The sequence below is a fragment of the Lissotriton helveticus genome, chromosome 1_1 (assembly GCF_964261635.1).
Source record: "Lissotriton helveticus chromosome 1_1, aLisHel1.1, whole genome shotgun sequence".
In the NCBI taxonomy this organism is placed as follows: Eukaryota; Metazoa; Chordata; class Amphibia; order Caudata; family Salamandridae; genus Lissotriton; species Lissotriton helveticus.
The window spans coordinates 259,180,760-259,204,461 of NC_136057.1; the positions used below are offsets into that span (position 1 = coordinate 259,180,760).

The 23,702-nt window shown below is 47.3% G+C and overlaps 1 protein-coding gene across 1 annotated transcript in view; it reads right to left on the reverse strand.

Moving 5' to 3' along the window:
• The window catches only part of LOC144769185 (C-type lectin mannose-binding isoform-like), a 252,972-nt gene that overhangs the window by 167,049 nt on the left and 62,221 nt on the right, over positions 1-23,702 (reverse strand). The window contains exon 2 of the mRNA XM_078653203.1: positions 6,278-6,381. Within this exon, the coding sequence (XP_078509329.1) occupies positions 6,278-6,381 (104 nt within the window). The remainder of the gene's footprint in view (positions 1-6,277; positions 6,382-23,702) is intronic.

Consider the following 23,702-nt stretch of genomic DNA (forward strand, 5'->3'; position numbering starts at 1 on the left):
CCATGGAGGGGGGGAGCGGCCCCTTGGGCAAGGGCCTTTGCTCCCCCAAAAACATTTGGGCCATATTCAGACATTCTGCCCCCTTGGGGGGCGGATGGTGGCAGTAGCCCACTGGATGCCAAGGATTGTTTTGTGTGCATTTTCAATGAGGGTGGGGGCTGCCCAAAACGGAGGGGGGGCGGCCCCTTGCGCAAGGGCCTTTGCTCCCCCCAAAAACAGTTGGGCCATATCCAGACTTTCTGCCCCCTAGGGGGGCAGATGGGAGCAGTATCCCCCAATCTGCCCCACCGGGGGGGGGGGAGAAAGCCCACTTGACACCAGGGATTTTTCATTGCCCTATGTAATTAGGGTGGGGGCTGCCAAAAACGGGCATGCGAATGCCCCCACCCCCACCACCATTACAGCGTTTCTGCCCCTCTGGGGGGCAGTGGCCCCCAATCTGCCCCACCCGGTGGCAGAAAGCCCACTTGACACCAGGAATTTTTCATTACCAAATGTAGTTAGGGTGGGGGCTTCCAAAAACGGGCATGCAAATGCCCCCACCCCCACCACCATTACAACCTTTCTGTCCCCCTGGGGGGCAGATGGGGCAGCAGCCCCCAATTCGCCCCCCCCGGGCAGAAAGCCCACTAAACGCCAGGGATTTTTTTTGCGCATTTGTTTTTAAGGTGGGGCTGCCCTAAACAGGCACGCCAATACCCCCACTCCCGCCACCATTACAGCCTTTCTACCATCCTGGAGAGCATATGGGGGCAGTAACCCCAATCTGACCCCTCGGGGGGCAGAAAGGCCACTTGACGCCAAGGATTTTGTGTAGCGGTAGGGGCTGCCCAAAATGGGCATGATAACACACCCCCCAGAGAAATTCCAGTCTTTCTGCCCCGCGGGAGGGCAGATGGGGGCAGTTGCACCTGATCTGGTGGGGCAGAAAGCCCACTAGGTGCCAATGATTACGCTGGCTTTTTCATGCATGGGGCTTCTCAAAATGGGCACACCAATGCCTCCACCCCCACAAGAAAATAGCCACAGTCTTTCTGCCCCCCTTGGGGGCATATCAGGGCAAACTCCCTGTTAGATTTGGGGTCTCCAGTTGGCACAGGTAGGTACTTGTGACAAATAGGGACACTTGCCCCTAGTCAGGGTAAGGGGGTACACTCCTAAAATAACCCCTGCTCACCCCCTTGGTAGCTTGGCACGAGCAGACAGGCTTATCTCAGAGGCAGTGTGTAAAGCATTTGTGAACACATACAGTAATCAAGTGACAACACTACAGATGGACACCACACAGGTTTTATATAAAAAAATAAGTATTCTTTATACAGACCTATCACAAGACCACAAACGACAAACATCCACATTACTGTATTTAAAATGGTAGTTTTAGCTTAGTTCTGTTCAGTTCTTAAAATCCGACACTTTGAGTCAATGTAACTCACGATGCGTTACGCTTCCACAACAAAAGTGTTGCAGCGAAGAAAATGCGACAAAGTTCTGGTGCAAAGAAATAAAGACGTGAAGATCTTCCAGATACGGCACGCTTCTCCGATGATGCGAGAAGTCTCAATTCGATGTGTCAGCTGCAGCGCTGACACCCTTGTTCCGCGATGCAACGACAACAGCTTCGGCTGCGACACTATTCTCTGACGTTGCGAGACACTTCCTTACAATGCGACAACTACAGCGGCGACATTCAAGATGCGACGGCAGCAGCTCCGATGACGGCGCGCTTCTCCGTGCATGCGAGGTGCTTTTCTTGATGCGGTGCAATACGACAGCTACAGAGGCAACATACAAGATGCGACAGCAGCAGTAGCGATGGCGACACGCTTCCTCTTCGTTGCTAGACGCTTCTCTCGATGCGGTGCAATACGACAGCTTTAGCGTCGACATTCAAGATGCGACGGCAGCAGCAGCGACGGCGACACGCTTCCTCTTCGTTGCGAGATGCTTCTCTCGATGCAGCTACAGAGGTTACATCCAAGATGCGACGGCAGCAGCAGTGACTGTGACACGCTTCTTCCACTTGAGTTGCGCTTCCAGCTCCTTGTGACACGCAGTCCCTCAGAAGGCCCAAAACAGCAGCATGCACTTCCAAAGAACTTTGGGAAGCTGGAGGTTGAAGTCTGTTGTCCCTGAGGCTTCAGCAGGAGGCAAGCTCTGTTCCAAGCCCTTGGAGATCCGTAGATGAAAGTACACAAAGCCCCTTGCTCCTCTCTTTGGCAGTCAGGCAACCACTGCAGGACAATCCCCCAATCAGCACTTCAGCTTAGGGATAGTCTCTCCTCAGTTTCTTCTGGTTCCACTCCTCAGCAAAGGTTTCTTCTTGTTTGTCCAAAAGTGATCTAATTTCTTGGGATCAGGGTCCCAATATGTATACCCCAAAATCGTTTGTCCTCTGGGGGCAGAGGGGCATTTGCCCAATCCAAACCAGTTCTGGAGTACTCTGTTGACATGACTCCTTCTTTCCTTTCACAGTGCAGGGCAGAAACATCATTCGCACCCCAGGAGGTGGAGCCGGCATTGTCGAGGGAAAGCAGAACCCCATTCAGGTCCCAGGTGCAACTCCTCCCTCCCATCTAGATGCAGATCTCTCTATTCACCACCGGGCTGACTCATTCTGTCTCCTGGAATCCCCCAGCCCTGTCACTCAAACTCCAGACAAGGAATACCAACCTAGCAGAGGCAGGCCTGGATAGTTAGATAAGACAATACCTACTTTCTAAAAGTGGTATTTTCAAACACAGAATGTTAAAACCAACTTCACTAAAATATGTATTTTATCATTCTAAGTCTAGGCATACTAAACTTGAATTTCCACCATGTTCCCTGAGTCAGTTAGGATTAAAAAATGTAATAATCTATCTGCCCATTCTGGCCTATGGGGAACAGTTAGCCTTGCAATAGTGAAAAACGAAAATGGCTGTAATTCACTATTAGGACATGCCACACCCACCAAAGCATGTCCTACCTTATTCTTACAATGCACCCTGCCTTTGGGCCTACAATTGGGGTGTCTGATATGAAGAAAAGGGAAGGTTTAGGGACTGGCAAGTGGGTGCAATTGTCAAGTCGACATGGCAGTCACAGACTGCACACAGGCCCTGCAATGGCAGGCCTGAGACACACTTTACAAACTGCTTCTGTGGGTGGCACAACCAGTGCTGCAAGCCCACCAGCAGCATTTGATTTACAAGCCCTGGGCACACATGGTGCAGTGTACTAGGGTTTGACAAGTAAACCAAACCAGCCAATCATGGAATCACTAATCCATACATCAATTTACAATGGGGAGCACTTGCTCTGTGGCACTGGACAGCAGTGGCACTGTTCCCAAAGCATCTAACACCAGCAAAAACAGATGAGGCAACAGCAAAAATGGAAGGGAGACCCACGCCAATGGTGCCAGGCCTAACACTCCCCCTCCCCCGATTCCCTTATAGGGTGGCAGAAAGCCCACTAAGCACCAACATTTTTTCAGCAATGTGCCTACCTGTGGATTTTTGGCCCTAGCGCAGCTGGCACATAAGGAAACCTAGCAAACCTGTACATTTTTGAAAACTGGACACAAAGGGGAATCCAGGATGGGGTGACATGACTGGCTCTCACCAGGTTATGTTAACCAGAATCCCTTGTAAACCTAAGCAATTGTAAAAAAAAACAAATTTTCTTCACATTTCTGTGGTGGAAAGTTCTGGAATGTGTGTGGATCCACAAAATTCCATCCACCCCGCTTTCCCCAAAGTCATCAGAGAAAAATGGTACCTCACTTGTGTGGGTAGGCCTAGTATCCGCGACAGGAAATGGCCCAAAACGCAACGTGGACTCACCACATTTTACAGGGAAAGCTGACCCTTTTTTTTGCAAAGTGTCTAGCTGTAGACTTTGAACCCTAGCTCTGCCGGCACCTAGGGAAACCTAGCAAACCTATACATCTTTGAAAACTAGACACCCAGGGGAATCCACGATGGTATGAGTTCTCTGGCTCTCGCCAGGTTCTGTTACCCAGAATCCCTTGCAAACCTCAAAAGTTGTCCAAAAAAACACATTTTCCTCACATTTCTGTGGTGGAAAGCTCTGGAATGTGTGTGGATCCACAAAATTCCACCTACCCCGCATTCCCCAAAGTCTTCTGAGAAAAATGGTACCTCAAATGTGTGGGTGGGTCAAGTACTGGCAACAGGCAAGGGCCCAAACCCTATTGAGGCGACTTCAAAATGACCTATCCCAAAACAACCTGGTTTTGCAAGAGGTGTCCCATTAGTTTCTGTCCCTGGGCTCGGCCGCCATCTAGGGAAACCTACCAAACCCACACATTTCGGAAAACTAGGGGGGAGTGAGGGGGGGAGGGTAAAGCAGATATTTTTTTCCTTTCCTCTTGTTTGGCCTGGCATCCTGACGCTCTTTGGAAAGAGATCAGTTTCAAGTTGTGCTTTAAAAGCCTTCCCTCCTTTCCCAAGGAGGTCCCTGCGTTCTTCGGGGGGGGGGGGGGGGGGGGTGATAATACACAGTCTGCCTGCTGCTAGCACCTGCCGGGCCAGCTGTTTATCTGGCTGGCTGCAGAGAGGCAGTTACCTCTGTCTCAATTTAAGCCACAGCTTCCTCTTGTAATGCCTTATTTTAATAAAAGAAGAAACTTATTTAAGGTTTCTTTCCTGTTTACAGCTCTCTTGCGCATTTTACACACACAAAAAGAACGAACAAAGGGGCATATTATCAAGCCTGTGCGATAAAATTATCGCCGCTTTATCGGCCGAAAACGGCCGATAAAGCGGCGATAATGGGCTTGATAATATGCTCTATGGTATTCCAATCGAAGCCCATGTTAGATGTGAAGACATCTAACATGGGCTTCGATTGGAATTTCTTAGAGCATATGATCAAGCCCATTATCGCCGCTTTATCGGCCGTTTTCGGCCGATAAAGCGGCGATAGTTTTATCGCACAGGCTTGATAATATGCCCCAAAATCTGCTACGAAAAAAATGTGGAAATGTACATTTAAAAAAGCTTGAAAGCGCAGTCTCAGGTTAGTAATCTCAATACGCCCCTTCCGCTCTGTTTACTTTCACTGGTTTTTTAGTTATATTTTTTAAAACATTGTTAGCGAAGTTGTCCCACCTTGGTGTAAAGGAATCATGACAACAGTTTGTAACTGCGGAAATATTGTGCACTGTAATTCATTCTAAAATGTTTATTAGTGAGCTACCAGAGAAGGTGATGCCTAACTTAGATGGTTAATGCGCCTGTAGTAAAGATGTAACACGACGGTCACGCGCTTCTAAAGCAGGCTGGTTATATAATTTGCGTTTAAAAGTGATTGATTGTGCTACTTAAGGCTAATGCTAGTGCTGTTGTTTTGAGCAGGACACGTGTGTCTGCGTTACAGGGTACTCCTAGTCTAGGGGTCACGGAATTAACATTTTTTGTTGAATATAGACCTTTTACGAACCTCGTTCGGCAAGCTTGACTTGTCTCTTGGTGGCCTCTGACACTTTGCCTGTCTGTCTACCTTCTCGCCTGAGCTTCTCCAGCGCTGCTTAAGAGAAACTGGTTGCAGAAAATAGTGCTTACAAGTCAAAACAAGGGGGAGTGGCACGGGCATACAGCCACATGAGAGGGAGGAAAGCTCCAGTAAAATGTGAGCAGTTACTGGCACCGAGCTGGACACAGGAAAACAGAAAAAAGAAGTCCCAAACTACAAATAAACAACTAAAGCGTAATAATACAGTACTTGGTCCCTGCTGTGTGGAAGGAACAGAAACTCTAACAGGAGGGACACAGAGAAGGATTGAACACTAGTAAGAGAGGATTTTTAAAGGACACTGAAACAAACAAATTGCCCACAGGGGGATGACTTTAACCTCACAAGAGAAATTAATATTGGTCTTGAATGCTCGACCTAAAAATGATGCCTACACACAGCACATGTTGAATTGTTCTCATAAATCTTACCATATTAATGGCAGTGTTGGGCATAACTAATATGCAGACTTGGAATGCAGATAGAACATTCATAAACTGTCATAATTAATTAAAACATAATTATAGCAATGTAAAAGGTTGCCTGGTATTATATAAAGGACATGGAGATGTGATCAGCATCGAACATCATCATCAACACATTGTGGCCCATTCATACTAAAGGCTGCACCTTTAGGTAGTTTAGGACTGCATCTGCGGGCCTTTCAAATGGTTAGTAATTCATCTAGCAAGAATCCATGTAAAACCTTAGTAAATAAGACCATTCATATTTATTAGAGCATGCATGGAACTCTTACCTCTGCTTCCGGCCAAGACACTACGTTATTGAATCGCTTGTAGCAAGCATAGTCATACTGCACCCATCCGAAATCACAGGAGCCTTGAGCATCCGGGCGGGAAACTAAAGTAGTGGACAACAAAGGAGAGCGATAGTCTATCAGTGTCTGTGAATCCGTAGTTTTTAAATCCACTTGTTTAATCACGTTCGTAAGGGCATTCACATTGGTTGTTTCTGTATACTTGTTTTATATGTTTAGGCACTTTAAATCATGGAAGTCCAATTTGTATACTCACACACAGTATTGTTTACTAATCTATCGCCACGAAAGGGGTGACAGCTTTAAGTTTTATGTTTAGACACCGGTTTTGACATGATGCAGAATACTTCTCCCATTGTTGTGTTTGTGACCAATCAGTTCTTTCTCGCTGGTTATAGACACTTGCCCTGACGAAGGGCGATCCGCCCGAAATGCATCAGGAATTATATTTGAACTAACAGATGGATTGCTACACAGCCAATTGATTTCTTTTTGAGATGAAGTACATATATTTCATGAATAAATTCAGCTCATGAATGATGATTTGATCAGCGTCTCACTTTTTTTAAACCATTTTTGAACATTCAGATCCTGCTTTTCACAGGCACAAGGCTGTGCCCAAGGGGATGTCGCTGATTTGAGCACCACTACCCATGTTCGATTTACATTTACACCCCAGTCAGAGGGTGATACCCCTGTCGCACGCCACAACTTCACACCTTTAAGAACAGTGTAGTTGTGCGTGTTCTACCCATCTCTGTTATTGTGACACTGCCACCCTTTAGGCGAATAAAAACCTGTTTGTCAGAAGGCTTTTATGCGTTTCTAAATCCTTGCCCTTATTCCTTTGCCACATGGACCTAGGCTTGTTAAATTTAGAATATTGAATTAAAAAGGCACAACTTAAGCTCTGGCCCTCAGTGTGGGCAATACAAGAAGTAGCCTTAAACCAGGACATTATAAAAGATTGTCTAAGTTTAGAAAATGCCCAATGTATAACCTGGTTTGGATATACAGCGCCAGGATACCCTTTTGGGTGACAGCTGCGCTTAATAAATACGTATTACATTACATTTACATTACATTACATATGTGAAAAACCAATTTCACTTTCTAGGCAGATCTGATCTTTTAGAGTGTCCACAAGCTAATATATCTTTCTCTGAACAACAACTAAAGATAGATTTCCTGGCCTTATGCTAGCGGTGAAAACAAACCAGTGAGTTGGGGAAGTAAAGAGTGTCTGCCTTTATCCCAGTAGTGACTATGGACCAGATGGAACTGCATCTATATTTTACTCCACAGCACTCACAGAGATTTTATTTGATATGGTTTAGATTGAATATAGTGCACTTCCTGGTCTCTTATCCTAGCAAAGCTTCTCATGAATACGAGCTCATGCCATGTCCTTGTGACTCAAGCTCTCTGCAGAATACACTTTGTGAGAAAGTCATCCTTTTTGCACTGTTCACCCCCATTTGTTTACTTATACTGGTGGTAACTGTGAGAAGTTGGCCAGATATATGATGTTTCCAATTCTGGAACCACCTTGTATCAGTCCAAATAACCCCTTATGGTGTCTGGTTGTAAGTCAACCTTGTAGACAAGCTATCTTAATGGTAGCATAGACTAAGCAGCCTTAAAGGCTCAACTCAAGAGGTCGTGTTAAGCCAAAGGCAAGCCCGTCTGGGCCCGTCCGGGCCCACCCGGACCCAGGCCCAGAGACTCTGTCGGATACCCCTCATGACCGGATGATATATACTGGTGATATGCTCCGCGCGCTCCAACCTAAAACAATCCTGGCCTGCTACCACACGCACATTGATGGTAAGCCCTTTTTCAATTGCGAGCACTGCAACCCTACTCCCATGGGCTCAGCAGACCACGGACTGAGGATGGGACTTCTCAACTGCCGCTCCCTCCCCAAACATGCGCTTGAAACATACTTGTTGATCCAAGACCATAACTTTGATCTGCTGTTTTTAACAGAAACATGGCTATCTGACAGCTCCGACTCAGACATCGTCACGGCCCTTCCCCCAGGGTATCTCTGCCAAGCCCTGCATAGACCCAAAGGGAGGGGAGGGGGGGTAGCCATAGTCTTCAGGGAACAACTCACCTGTAGAATTTCCAACGCTCATATCGAGGACTGCGAAAGCTGTCAATTTTCCATCCAAACCTCACCAACCAATTCCCTGTCAGGGCTTTTGATCTACCGCCCCCCAGGTGCCCCTGGGAACTTCCTCAATGCCACTATCGAATCTGCCTCACAACTAGCATCTTCAGCTTCCAACTTTTTGATTCTAGGCGACCTGAACTTTCACTTCATGGACCCTACCGATCGGATAGCCTCTGACCTCCTTCAAGACCTAATGACACTCAACATTCGACTGGTCAACAACGAGCCCACCCATGACAGGGGACACCTACTGGACCCCGTCCTTACCAATGTAGCAACTATTACCACCAGGCCACCCCTGACCCTTCCATGGACAGACCATTTTTTGGTCCCTATTTTTTGGGAAATATCTACCATGACCCCTCAAACTACCAAGATCCAGGTCTCCGATAGAAGGTGGAAGAAACTCATACCCAAGGAATGGGCTACTGCCCTTGCAGAATCCCTCCCTGAGCTATCCACCGACCCCGCCACGGCCGATAAGCAGTTCAATGAGTGGATCACTTCCTCTCTCGATACTCTCCTCACCAAAACTACCTCCTTTAAACACTCCAAAAGAGTATCGTCCGCCTTGTGGTACACCCCAGAGCTCAAAGCACTGCGCCAAGAATGCAAGAGAACGGAACGCTCTTGGAGGAAAAACAAATCGCAACCAAACAAAGATGCCTATTCTAGCTCTCTCTCGAGGTATAAAACTATGATTCGAAAAACTAAAAGTGCTTTCTTCCAGGAAAGAATAGAGAAAGCGGCATGTTCAAGTAAGGAATCCTACGCTATCCTTAAAGAACTTCTTAAAACCCCAGAACCGGGACCGAGACACCCCACAGACCCCAAAGCCGATCAGGAAAAATGCCAACAGTTGGCCAACTTTTTCCATGAAAAAATTCAAAAAATCCTTGACTCAATCCCCACTGCAAATCCCTGTGAAGAAAACGATCTTCCACACTCCCCAACATCCAGTTGTCTCTCCTCCTGGGGTCAAGTTACGATCGAAGAAGTAGGCAATACGTTAAAATCCATAAAAAGTGGATCCCCCAGGGACCCCGCCCCACTTCGGATCCTCAAGGAGGTAGCCCCTACGGTTATCCCCTCCCTGACCCATCTGATCAATGCCTCATTCCAACAGGCTGTCGTACCGCCTGGCTGGAAGACGGCTGTCGTGAAAGCTCTGTTAAAAAAAACCTCCCTCGACCCCGAAAATCTAGCCAACTATAGGCCCATCTCCCTACTCCCAGGAGTCAGCAAGATTGCTGAAAAACTGGTTAATAAACAACTTTCCCAGTTCCTGGAGGCCAATAACCAGCTAAATAGTTCCCAGACGGGCTTCCGCCCAGGGCAGGGCACTGACATCGCCCTCCTGGCGGCGGTGGAGGAGGCCAGAGCACTACTGGACGGAGGAGGGTCAGTGGCAGTGATCCTCCTCGACCTAAGTGCGGCCTTTGATACCGTCAACCACCAACTTCTCATTAAAAGACTGTAGAGAGTTGGTGTGGAAGGCCTGGCACTCTCCTGGCTAACATCCTTTCTGACTCAGCGGAACTATCAGATCTGGGAGAAGAACGCCCGCTCCTCCGAAATTCCCCTCCAATGTGGGGTGCCTCAGGGCTCCTCCCTGAGCCCAACATTATTTAATATCTACATGTCCACATTGGAGGAGGTTATCACCCCGTTCGGAGTAAGCGTAGCAAGCTATGCTGATGACACTCAATTAGTGGTGTCACTATCCCACCCCAGACAACAATCAGCAGATTTATTCAACTGCCTTACGCAGGTCCACTGCTGGATGAACAGCTCAGCCTTGAAATTAAACGGGACAAAAACTGAGGTTCTGCTCCTTGGCCCAAAAGGACTTACACTCTCCCCGAACATCTGGCCAGCTTGCATGGGCCCCCCCCCTGATCCAAAGGAAGAAGCAAAAAGTCTTGGTGTGTGGCTGGACAAAGACCTCTCATTCACCACACAAGCAAAGACAGTTGCCGGGACCTGCTTCGGGCTCATGAAATCATTGAGGAAAGTCCTGCCCCTCCTACCCTCCAACTCCCAAAAATTGCTAATCCAAGGGCTAATACTCTCGAGGTTGGATTACAGCAATGTGATCTATCTGGGTGCCCCCGAAGCGACGCTTAACAAGCTCCAGAGAATCCAGAACATGGCGGCGCGGATTCTCACAAACACCCCTGCCAGAGTCTCGGCTAAACCGGCCCTAAAACTCCTCCACTGGCTCCCGATAAGGGAGCGGGTCAAATTCAAAGCCCTGTGCCTGGCCCATAAACTGCTACGAAATCAAGGCCCCCTTGCCCTCAGGAAATTCATCATACCCTACAAACCTACAAGACCCCTTCGCTCGGACACGGAAAACTTCATCATGATCCCCAGATACAAGAAAGCCCGCTCAGGAGGAAGACGTTTCTCGGTCCATACTGCACGTCTCTGGAACTTGCTTCCTCACGACCTACGACTGGAACCGCAATATCTTCGCTTCAGGAAGCTGCTTAAAACTCACCTTTTTCCCCAATGATCCACGCTCGCTGTAACCCTTCTGTCCGCCCCCATCCCTTACGTTCCCCCCTGGCCCACTGAACTTAGGAGATAGGGTCCACCAGCGCTGGGATACCTCCTGGTGACTACGCGCTCTACAAAAATAAATAATAATAATAATAATAATAATAATAATAAGCGAGCTGTTTTACCAATCACAGTCCTGTAATATCAAATGAAAGGACACCACACAAGTATATATTATAAAAATATATGTATTTATTTCTAAGAATAATCCCCAGTACTCTTTATGAATAAAGGGGCACAAGCGTTAAATCAAAAGCACAGTATAACATACAAAGTTGCACAATTATGGATGAGGGCGGGGGGCCACTCAAACCATATATTAAGAAAGTGGTATAAGAGATACCAATCGAACAGTGGTTAGGCCTAGGGCCTAGGGAATCACTGGGAGCAGTCGGAACAAGCAATGCTGAAGTCGGGAAAAGCCCGCGGGATTCGGGTGCAGTGCTGAAGCATACGCATGCACCAATGTTAAGTCAATGGTGCGTAAAAGTTACACAAATAGAGTTTTAGGACACTTCCGATGAACCTAGAAAGACAAAACTTAAGACACAGACCCTAGAGGTGTGTACCAGTGTGGGAACACCGGCATTGCAATGTTACCTCACCCACAGGAAGCAGGTGCACAGGGTCGAAGTGGCGTCGGGTTTCGTCACGCAGGTTCTTGGTGCTTGAAGCTGAAGAGGCTGCAGGCGCTGTGAAGGAGAAGTGTCCGGTGGGATCCAAGGGTGGATCGAAGTCGAAAAGTACCTGAAAGCAGAGGGGACAGAGTCTGGGTCACTCAGCAGTGACCAGGGTGGAACCAGGACGGAACCAGGCAATGTTGGGCGCAATCAGGTGGTTGTCAAAGAGCTTCTCTCCGCTGCCACGTGGGCTCTGGGGCATCTGCGACGTCCAGGAGCGGATCACGATCTGTCCCACATAGGCTCTCACCGTCGGCGCTGTCGGCTTCAAGATTAGAGCAAACAACACTTGGCAAAAGCAATCCACGCAGAACTGGGATATTGCTTCTCACTCGGACCAGGAGGGTCAGAGTGGGGGCTCCTTTTCAGGGGAGCTGGTGCAAATCTGGAGCAACCAGAATCGCAGGTTGTATTTTGGTTTTCGTCGGCACAGGGGCCACAAGCTGGCTGGCAAGTGACTGGGCCAATGCGTTGAGCCAAAAGAAGCAGAAAGGCCCCACGCAGCACTCGTCGAGTGTAGAGGGGTGAACTTCGGTGCAAGAGTGGCTCAGGATTGGGGCTTCTCAAACCCCGGTGTATAGCTTGGAGGGTCACTCGTGGGCTGCACGGTCAGCGTCTCGTGGTCTTTCCAAGATGGCATGCCCCACGCTTCCGGTCGCCTCCACGGGTCTCAGCTCTGCATGGACTGTGGATAGGGCTGTAAGAAGGCAGGCAAGCTTAATCTCGTTGATCTCTGTCGCTCGAGTTTCGGCGGGAACTGCAACAAAGCAGACGTCGAGGTGCTTGATGGTGCCTGTTTGCACAGGGTGGTCACTCCTTGACCACAAGGGAGATTCTTCAGTCTTCTATGTTGAGTAGGATGTCGAAGGGTCCAGAGTTTCGTTTCTTATGTTTTATCAGGATAATCTGAAGTGCATTGGCACTGCTCCCATTCTTATACCAATCTAGGGGGCTGGATTACCTGCTAGGTCCCCTCCTATGGGTGGGACCCAGGAAGGGGGTGGGTACACCCCTTTCCTTTGATCCAGGCCGCGCTGGGTCGGGGGCTGGTGTGCCCCAGAACCGGTTTGGCCGGATTATGCAAGGGGCAGCCTTGTGCGCCCCAAGCAGTGTCTGGTTTCTTTCAAACCTCCCTGCTACAATCCACTATCTCCTGTCTGGGGTGGTGTGGCACCTCCCTGTGACAGGAAACCCTTTGTCCAGGCCCCCTTGGCTGAGTTTCGGTCAGCTACAGGGGGTCAGACCCGTGTCTGTGGCAGAAGCATCCATTTTGTGGATCTGAGGCTCCTTTTAAAATTAACCGCATTTCAGTAAAGTAACATGTCTTCTCCCTCTAGAGGGGTGGAATGCTATCCCCGTCGCCAGGACTGGCGAGGGGATAGTATTCCAAATCGTATGACACCTTACACGACATGTTTTGATAAAGCCAAACCAAAGTTGCTATATAACCGCGAGGATTATAATGCACTTAAGAGTATATGGTATAGCATTATCCCGGAACAGCTTAGGGAGTTGTACCCGACAGCTGCAGACAGGCTCAGCTCATGCTAGAGCTCCATCTCACATTAAACCACGCACTCTGCCTCCAGGATTGATAAGGCCTTCCATAGGAGTGGCTCACAGGTTTATATGTGTCCAGATATAGGTTTAGACATAGGTATACTATATCTAAGCAAGGGGTGATTACACCACCTTGCCCCAGCTGAGTGATCAGCCAGTTGTGTCAATTTAAGAACCAGCCAGGGGTGGCAAAAGATATGCTGCAGCCCCTGGTAGGCCTTGGTGGCACCTATGCCCTGAGCACCTAAAGTGCATGGTACAGGGGCTGACAAGGAGTCCATTTCCAATTGTGGTATGTACCTATAGCACATGTATTATAAATTTAGAGAGAGAACAGCAGGCTGCGGGTCTGATTAGCAGGCCCACAGCCTCAGTAAGTCAAGTCAAGTCATAAGCTTTTATTCGATTTGCACACACAAATCATACAAGCATACAAAAGAAAATACATAGTTTACAATATTAATACACAATACTGACATTGAAAATACAAAGAAGGAGGGTAGGAGGCATATAAAAGCTAGAGGGCATCAGTTAAAAAAGTCAACTAACTAGTACGACGATTTAAAACGCTCATATGTGTACAGACAGGAAATTGAGAAATTTGTCATAACAAGTAGTTTCCTGGCAGCTGTACTTTCCGGCATTATGAATATGGACCACATGGACTAACCTAAAAGGGTAAGTTTGGAGTAAAAAGGGGACCATACAATACATACTGTGGACATCAACATATAAAATTATTCCTTATTTACAAAACTGTTATAAAACTTATATAAAACTTATATGTACAGACAGGAATGCATAAGGTAATAGCAGCACTATACAATTCCTGGCAGCTGTACATCTCAGTTACAGACAGGTAAGTATAAGAAAATTTACAGTACTATACTTTTCCTGGCAGCTGTACACTTCAGAATATAAGTAGCCAAAAAGAAACAAATATCCTCATTCTCCAATGAGGATAGTAATGTTAATGCAGTCTTTGTGGAACGGATATTGTACTTTTTAAAAATGGGCTTGAGATATTTTACCCTGAGGAAATGAAAAAATTTACAAAATAGTAAAAAATGGCAGCAACTCTGGCGTGAAATACTGTCACACGGGCAGGGTGTCTCGGATCTAACTTTCTGGTTTGGGAACGCAACATGATGGTGGACAATACCCAGTCTGACACGAGTTAATACAAATTGGTGGGAGGGACGAGTCACGTTCACAAGGTAAGATTGAAGCCCCGGAGTTAGTTTCAGGTCCTTATAGAACTTTACGGTGGCTAGCTTACCGTATACTTTATCTCGCTCTGCCTTTTTAAAGTTTAGGAACGTTGACTTAATTTCTTTTTTGGGGAGAGAGACTGCCTGCTCAGGATCAAGTAACACATCAATATTGAATAAAAAAAGATACCAGAAATGAATGTATCTCAACCACTGTATACGTGATGAGTAATCCAAACCTATACAATCAAGGATAATATCTTGAGTGAATCGAGTCTCTGGCTTAGCCCAAATAGAACGCCACAATAAGAGTGGCCGAACGGCTGCTAAGTCAGATATAAACTCGATCCCAACCTCATCATGAATCAATTGAACGGAGGCGGAAGGGGGGACACATAGCAATCTCTTTAAAAACTTATTTTCGTCCATTTGGAGAGATGGGCCTTCACAGTGGCCCCATACACCGGCCCCATACAGTGCAGAAGAGACACAACGAACATTATATATGTTGATCATGTCTGGGATGCTTCTCGAACCAAGTTTAGTGGCAAATCTGAATATGCTGCTGGTGGTCCGCAGCATTTTCAATCTGATGGTATCAAATTCAGAGATCCAGGTCCCACTGTTGTTATATGTAATTCCCAAATAGCAAAAAGTTTTAACATGTGTCATTTTATCTTTATCCAGGAAGAAAGTATACTTCGACTTTTTTGCTGCCTGACCGCATGACATAACATACGTCTTGGATTTATTCACACAGAGCCTCCTATTTTGAATAAACAACATAAAACTATCAATTAAACGCTGGAGGCCAATCTGTGTGCGAGATAAAAGAACAGCGTTGTCCGCATAAAGTAAAAGTGGGACAGGTTTTCCTCCTATCGAGGGGGCGTCTGCTGGAATATCAACCAGAGTATGGTCAACGCCGTTAATGAAGAGGGAAAATAAAAGAGGAGCCAAAACGCATCCCTGGCGGATGCCCCGTGAGACTTTGAAAAAAGGGGTGCATTCGCCTAGGGTGCCATAGCGGACTTTACAGGAGAGTTTTTCATAAAGTCTAGCTAAAAAATGGACAATTTCCCTCGGAGCCCCAGACTCTATCAAAACCTCCCAAAGTATAACATGATTAACTAAATCAAACGCGCTGCTCAAATCAGCAAAACATAAAAAAAGATTGCCATTTTTGGCCACAGTATATTTGTTGATTAAAAGGTCCAGATTTACACATTGTTCCAAAGTGCCCATACCTTTCCGGAAACCATATTGAACTCTAGTTAAAATATTCGATTCAGTTGCCCAAGTTTCTAACCTTTTAAGCAGAATCCTACTCATTACCTTTACTGAGGCATCCAACAAAGAAATCGGCCGGTAATTGGAGGCCTCGGATTTACTACCTTTCTTATGTAAGGGAATAATGACAGATTGGCCCCAGGAGGGCGGGAAATTAGCTTCTGCCTCAGTAAGTCTAAAACCAGTGAAGCAAAAGCAAAAAATTGGGGTGACCATAGGATAACAGACCCTACTCTCCTACACAACCCCCCCCCCCCCAAACGCAGGGACATTAAACTTAACCTTGACCGGATAAGTCTTCATGTTCTAAGTGGAAGTACCTGGAGAGACCATCTGCATTACCATGGTCAGTCCCTGGGCGGTGCTCCACTGTAAAGTCCATCCCCTGTAGGAAAATGGACCACCTGAGCAGTTTGGGATTTTCACCCTTCATCTGATTTAGCCACAAGAGGGGCTTATGGTCTGTCTGAACTAGGAAGTGAGTTCCAAACAAGTATGGCCTCAACTTCTTCAGGGCCCAAACCACAGCAAAGTCCTCCCTCTCAATAGCTGACCAACGTTTCTCCCTGGGGGTCAGCCTTCTTCTAATAAAAGCAATGGGCTGGTCTTGACCATCTTGATTAAGTTGTAAAAGCACAGCTTCCATCCCCAACTCAGAAGCATCTGTCTGTACAATGAACTGTTTGGAGTAGTCAGGAGTAGTCAGGACTCTTCAGGATAGGTGCAGAGCACATGGCCTTCTTCAGGTCATAAAATGCCTTTTGACAGCTAACTGTCCACTGAACCTTTTTTAGCATCTTCTTGGATGTCAAGTCATTTAATGGTGTCACAATGGACCCATAGTTTTTCACAAACTTTCTGTAATACCCAGTCAGGCCCAAGAAGGCTCTGACTTGTGTCTGGGTAGTTGGAGGAGCCCAGTCCTGTATGGTCTGGATCTTGCTCTCCAGTGGCTGAACCTGACCCCCACCTACTCGGTGGCCCAGGTACACAACCTTGCTCTGCCCTATCTGGCACTTGGTAGCCTTGATAGTCAGGCCTGCCTTTTGCAGGGCCTCTAGAACTTTCTTCAGGTGGATCAGGTGATCCTCCCAGGTGGAGCTAAAGACAGCAATATCATCTAGATATGCTGCACAAAAGTCATCTAACCCAGCAAGGACTTGGTTCACCAACCTTTGGAAAGTGGCAGGTGCATTCTTCAAACCAAAGGGCATTACCACAAACTGATAATGTCCACTAGGGGTAGAGAATGCTGTCTTGGCTTTTGACTCTTCAGCTAGTCTGATCTGCCAGTAGCCAGCTGTCAAATCAAATGTGCTCAGAAACTTGGCAGAAGCCAATTTATCAATCAGCTCATCTGCTCTTGGAATGGGATGTGCATCTGTCCTAGTGACAGCATTGAGACCTCTGTAGTCCACACAAAACCTCATTTCTCTCCTTCCATCTTGGGTATGAGGTTTTGGCACAAGGACCACTGGGCTAGCCCATGGGCTCTCTGATGGCTCAATCACTCCAAGCTCCAACATCTTTTTTGTGCCTCAGCCTTTATACAATCCCTGACATGGTCAGGTTGCCTGTAGATCTTATTCTTGACGGGCAGGCTGTCACCAGTGTCCACCTCATGGGTGCACCAGTTAGTTTGACTGGGTGTGAGTGAAAACAAGTATCTGTGGGCCTGCAAAACTTGTCTGCAGTCCATCTGCTGCTGGTCAGTGAGGCTACCTGCCAAGGCTACTCCATCAACTGAACCATCATCAGGGTTCTGGGAAAGCAGGTCTGGGAGAGGGTCACTCTCTTCCTCCTGTTCCCCATCTGTGGCCATGAGCAAGCTCATGTCCTCCCTGTCCACAAATGCTTTCAAACGATTTACATGGAGCACCCTGTGGGGGCTCCTAGGGGTTCCAAAGTCAACCAAATAGGCGACTTCTCCCTTTTTCTCAATAATAGGGTAGGGTCCAGTCCATTTGTCCTGGAGTGCTGCTGGGGCCACTGGCTCCAACACCCACACCTTCTGCCCTGGCTGGAACTCAACAGAACAGCCTTTTGGTCATGCCAAGCTTTCTGTAATTCTTGACTGGCCTCCAGGTTTTTGGATGCTCTCTCCATATACTCAGCCATCCGGGAGCGGAGACCAAGTACATAGTCAACAACATCTAGCTTAGGCTTTTTGAGAGGTAACTCCCATCCTTCCTTCACCAAACATAGTGGACCCCTCACAGGGTGGCCAAACAAAAGTTCAAAAGGGCTGTAACCAACCCCCTTCTGTGGGACCTCTCTGTAAGGAAAGAGCAAGCAGGGTAAAAGGATGTCCCATTTCCGCCTAAGCTTCTCTGGTAAACCTTTTATCATTCCCTTGAGGGTCTTGTTGAATCTCTCCACAAGCCCATTGCACTGTGGGTGATAGGGTGTGGTAAACTTGTAGTTTACTCCACATTCCTTCCACATTGCTTTTAAGTATCCAGACATGAAGTTTGTACCTCTGTCTGAAAGTACCTCCTTTGGAAAGCCCACTCTTGAGAAAACTGCAATGAGGGCTTTTGCCACCACAGGTGCTGTGGTGGTCCTTAGGGGAATTGCTTCTGGGTACCTGGTGGCATGATCCACTACCACCAGTATAAATATGTGCCCAGATGCTGTTTGAGGATCCATGGGACCCACAATATCTATTCCAACTCTTTCAAAGCGTACCCCCACCACAGGTAGTGGTATCAGGGGGGGCCTTTGTTGTGCCACCTGACTTACCACTGGCTTGGCAAGTGACACAGGAGAGACAAAACTCCTTGACATTTTCTGACATATGAGGCCAGTGAAAGTGTGGAACAAGCCTGTCCCAAGTCTTGTTCTGGCCTAAGTGTCCTGCAAGGGGGATATCATGGGCCAAGGTGAGAAGGAAACCCCTAAACTTCAAAGGTATAACCAACCTCCTGGTGGCACCAGGCTTGGGGTCTCTAGCCTCTGAGTAAAGGAGTCCATCATCCCAATATACCTTATGGGTACCTTGAGCATCCCCTGCAGCCTCAGCAGCAGCTTGCTGTCTGAGGAGTTCAAGTGAAGGGCAATCTAATTGGGCCTGCCCCAGGTCTGCCCTTGAGGGTCCCCCTGTCCCCAGAAACTCAACCTGATCAGGCTCAACTTCCTCAGAGACAGTCTCCTCTTGGACTGCAGAATCAGTTTCCTGTGAAACCTGATCCTCAACCTGGGGCAAGGGGGAAGGCACAGCCTTAACCCTTTTGCTCCTTCTCTTGGGTTGTGGTTGGTCTATTGTTCCAAGATCCACCACTGGTTCAGGAAGGCACTTCTTAGCCTGAGTCCTTGTCACTGCAAGGACATGTGCTGAAATCCCTAGCATTTCTGCATGAGTCCTGTACTCCACTTCTGACCAAACTGAGCTTTCAAGATCATTGCCTAACAGAAAGTCTACTGGGAGGTCTGCACTCACAACAACTTTCTTTAGGCCATCTACCCCTCCCCTGGAGAAGTTCACAACAGCCACACTATGTGAAGTAGTGGAGTTGCTTGCATTGGTCACTAGGTAACTTTCACCTAGTACAATTTGTCCAGGGTCCACAAAGTCAGGTGTCACCATAGTGACACTGGCACATGTGTCCCTGTAGGCCTGAGCCAGTTTCTCATTTATCAAAGGCGTCTGCCTATATTTGCCCAGGTTACTGGGACTCACTGTAGTGGACAAAGCTAAGTCCACATCATATAGGAGAACTGCCTGAGAAGGGACTCTGACTAGGCCAGATACCATCTCAGTACCCAAGGTTAACCCTACTATACCCTTTGGTTGTGTACCACCACTGCTAACTGTACTAGGGGGTGCAGGTGCTTTAGGAGCTGCAGTGGTGGGGACTGGATTTTTCTTGGTGCATTCACTGCCTCAGTGTGAAACTGATTTGCAGGTATTACACCAAGGTTTCTTTGGGCCATCGTTCTTCTTTTTATTGTTTCCATTTTGGGAACCACCCCCCTTATTACTAGTTTGGGGGCCTGAAGACTTTTGGTCCTTTTCTTTATCTTTCTGATTCCCACCCTTCTGGTCTGTTTTCTTCTGGTCACCACCTTGGTTCTGGGGTTTCTGATTAATCCTTGTTCTGACCCATTTGTCTGCCTTCTTTCCCAATTCTTGGGGAGAGGTCAAATCAGAGTCAATAAGGTATTGATGCAACAGCTGGTTCTGACAGTTATTAAGGATCTGCTCTCTCATTATAAGATTGTACAATCCTGTATAGTCTGAAACTTTACTTCCCTGCAACCAACCCTCCAGAGCCTTAGTGGCACAATCAACAAAATCAGTCCAGTCCTGAGTCTGTGCTTTTTGGGTGTCTCTGAACAACAGCCTGTATTGCTCAGTGGTTAGGCCAAACCCTTCAATAAGAGCACTCTTCAGGACAGAGTAGTTTTTGGCATCCTCAGGTCTAACTGTGAGGAGCCTATCCCTCCCTTTCTCAGAAAAGGAGTACCATAAAATTGCAGCCCACTGATCCTGAGGAACCTGCTGTACCATGCAGGCTCTCTCAAGAGCAGTCATCCATTTGTGGATGTCATCCCCTTCATTGTAGGGGGGCACAATTTTTGTCGGGTTTCTATTATCATAGCCCCTGTCTTTCTCTTTAGGAATTATGCTGCCACCAGTGGAGTCTAATCCACACAACTTTCGTTCTCTTGCCAAAGCAAGTCTAGCTTGAGCCAGGGCTACCTCCTCCCTCTCTATCTGGAGTTTGACAGCCCTCATCCTGGCCCTATGCTCTATCTTCTGAGAGGAAGTCATTCCTCTCTGAGATTCTCTTGAGGCACTAGAAATATGAGAGTCCCCTGATGGAGATCTCACCCTTCTGTTTCGTGTGGAGAATGATATTGTGGGATCTGGGGAGGTGCTGGCCCTCTCCATTCCCAAGTAGGTCTAAGTTGGCCTGGTTAAGCCTGGCAACTACAACCTGGTTACCCCTCTGATCCTCATTTTCAATTCAATTCAATTCAAAAAATCTTTATTTCGGTAAAAAAATTTACCATAAAAGACGATTATAAAAACAGTTCATTTAAATGATTTATACAGCAAGTTTTAAAATTCATAAAAACATCACTGGAAAGAAATCCTAGTATACTAAGAACAGGTCTGCACTTAAGTCTGTGTTTTAAGACATTTCCTTCTGATAGACCAGAGGGCGCCCAGATACTTGGCCATAGCAAACACAATGTGGTCTGACAGATCAGTTTTTAAGACTCTAAAAGCGGCCAGACACCTCTTAAATCCCAGATTCCTGCATATGGGAACAATCCAGTGCCTTCGGATCGCCCGGTAAACTGGACAGAAAAAAAGAATGTGGAGCTCACTTTCGTCCGTAATTCTGCACGCTGGACAGGTGCCACTTGGATCATGACTCCATTTAGCTGTAAAAGTTCTGATGGGGAGAGATCCATGTCTCCACTGGAGGTATAATTTTCTCAATAAGGTGGGATACATTTTGTCCAGAGTTTGCTCCATGTTGTAGTTCACCTTATGGGACAAAAAGGAAGCTGTCAAGGTCCCCCGGTGTTGATGGCTAAGTATCAGGGAAAGTTTACTTTCGCGGTATGACCTGGCTAGTTCCTTTTTAGAGAGGATGTGGCACGTGTTCAGGGGGTCAGACCACATTGTTGAGAGTCCGAGGGCCTCCAATTCCAGTTTGATGTAATTGAGCCACTTTATTTTTCCCACACCTGGAGTAGCAAGAACCTCCCGGAGTCCTTCCCTATAGCTGGCCAATTCTGGGGTTGTCCATAGTCTACGCCAGAAGGCCAGCGGGCGTAGAGCCAATTCCTCATCAAGTGGACGTAGGCCTAAGTCCATCCTGAGGGGGACAAGGGGGGTGCTCGGTGGTAGCCCAACAAGGTTACGAATGAATTTATTTTCCACCTTCAGCAGCATTGATGTTTTTTCATGGCCCCAGAGTTCAGATCCATAGATGACAGCCCCCTTGGCCTGGGATCCATAAATCTGTAGAGGAGGGCGAATGGGCCTGATTGAGGATTTGTTGCTTGCCAAGAGCTTCATTATGCCTCCCGAATGCTGGGTCAATTTAAGTGCAGCTTTCTCCAGGTGTGAGCTCCAGGTGAATTTATCATTTAAAACAATTCCCAAGTATTCGAAGGTTTTTACTCTTTCCAACTTGGTGTGTGCAATACTTGGACTGAAGTAGAATTTCTGTGGGGGATTGAGGACCATGAATTTCGTCTTGGAGGCGTTAATTTCTAATCCATGGGCCTCACAGAAGTCCACAAAGCCATCAAGGATGCGCTGGATGCCTTTTGCCGACTTAGATAGTAGCAGTGTGTCGTCGGCAAACATGATGGCTGGGACTCTCTCAGCGGCCAGTTTTGGGGCGTCAGAGTTAGGTACACCTGCTAAGTGGGCGATTACCCCGTTGACATAGAGGCAGAACAGGGTTGGTGCAAGCACACAACCCTGCCTTACCCCCCTGCCAACGGGGAACCTCTCGGACAATTCCCCCAACCTGCCGCATCTAACCTGGGCAAAGTTATTGGAGTGGAGGCGAATTATCATATTCAGAAGGCCTTCGGGGACCCCCAGTTTGTCAAGGACCTCCCAAAGCTTATTCCTCGGGACCAGGTCGAACGCTGCCCTCAGGTCCACAAATACAGTATAGAGGCTGCCACCCTCCAACTGCACCGTTTTCCAGTATATGAGGATGAGACGAAAGACCTGGTCCACAGTGGAGACCTTCTCCCTGAAGCCTGCTTGAAAGGGGCTAAGGATGGTGGAGTCCCTGATCCACTCGTGTAGGCGATTTAGCAAAAGCTTGGAAAAAAGTTTCTGGGCTACATCAATTAGGCTTATTGGCCTATAGTTTGCCGGAAGGAGGGGGGACCCCTTTTTAAAAATTGGCACTATTTCAGCCCCTGGCCAGGTGGAAGGGATTGGGAGGCCTTTCAGAATGGAATTAAATAGCACCCCAAAATAGGGAGCCCAGACTTTAGGTTCGTGCTTGTAAAGGTCGCCTGGAAGCCTGTCTAGGCCCGGCGCCTTACCTGCAGACAGGGAGGAGATTGCCAGGGTAACTTCCTCTACGCTGAAACCATCCATGGCAATTGCACTATTTATGAACTTGGGGAACACTCCAGCGGGTTCACTTTTCCCACTATCACTACTATGTGGTTGGTATAGATTTTTAAAATATTCCTCCCAGACGGATGGTGCTATGTTGGCCTCAACTGCTGCAATTGGTTCGGCCGAGCCATGCCTAACAATTTGCCAAAAGGTCCGTGAGTCTCGACAAACGAGGGCAGCTGTTATTTTTGTCCAGTTCTCCTCGTCCCAATCTATTTTTGCTGTGTGGAGAGCGGATTTGTAAGCTACTCGTCTTTCCCTAATAGTGTTTAAAGTGTCTCGTGCTTTGAGTGATTCCAGCAGAAGATTTTTTGCTTCCCTGCAAGAGGCATTGAACCAGGTCGCTCTTCTCTGTTTAGACTTGTGTGACCTGGCGACTGGATTCAGTACCTCTGCTAGATTGGTGCATAACTCAGAGTGGATATTACCGAGAACAGGCAATTGTGCCTGAATACCCAAAGTGCCTGTGATATTGGTCTCGGATTCGCTGACTGAATGGTTCATACAGCGCTCTACTTTTTCCAGGGTGGGAACGACTAGTGCATAAATTCTCTCAATGTTGTTATGATTTTCCAGCAATTTGGCCCATTTTATTCTACGCCTATTGCTGGATAACACAAGGTCGGGCTGTGATGGTGCATTAATATCTACCTCATCCGTTTGCCGACCAAGGATCTCAAATTTTAGTGAGAGCAGATTGTGATCACTATCAAATCTGGGGATAATTTTGAAGTCTTTCACCCTCCTCCAATCCCTGGTTGGAACCATTATATAGTCAATCCGTGACTCATATCCTGGTCTATTAAAG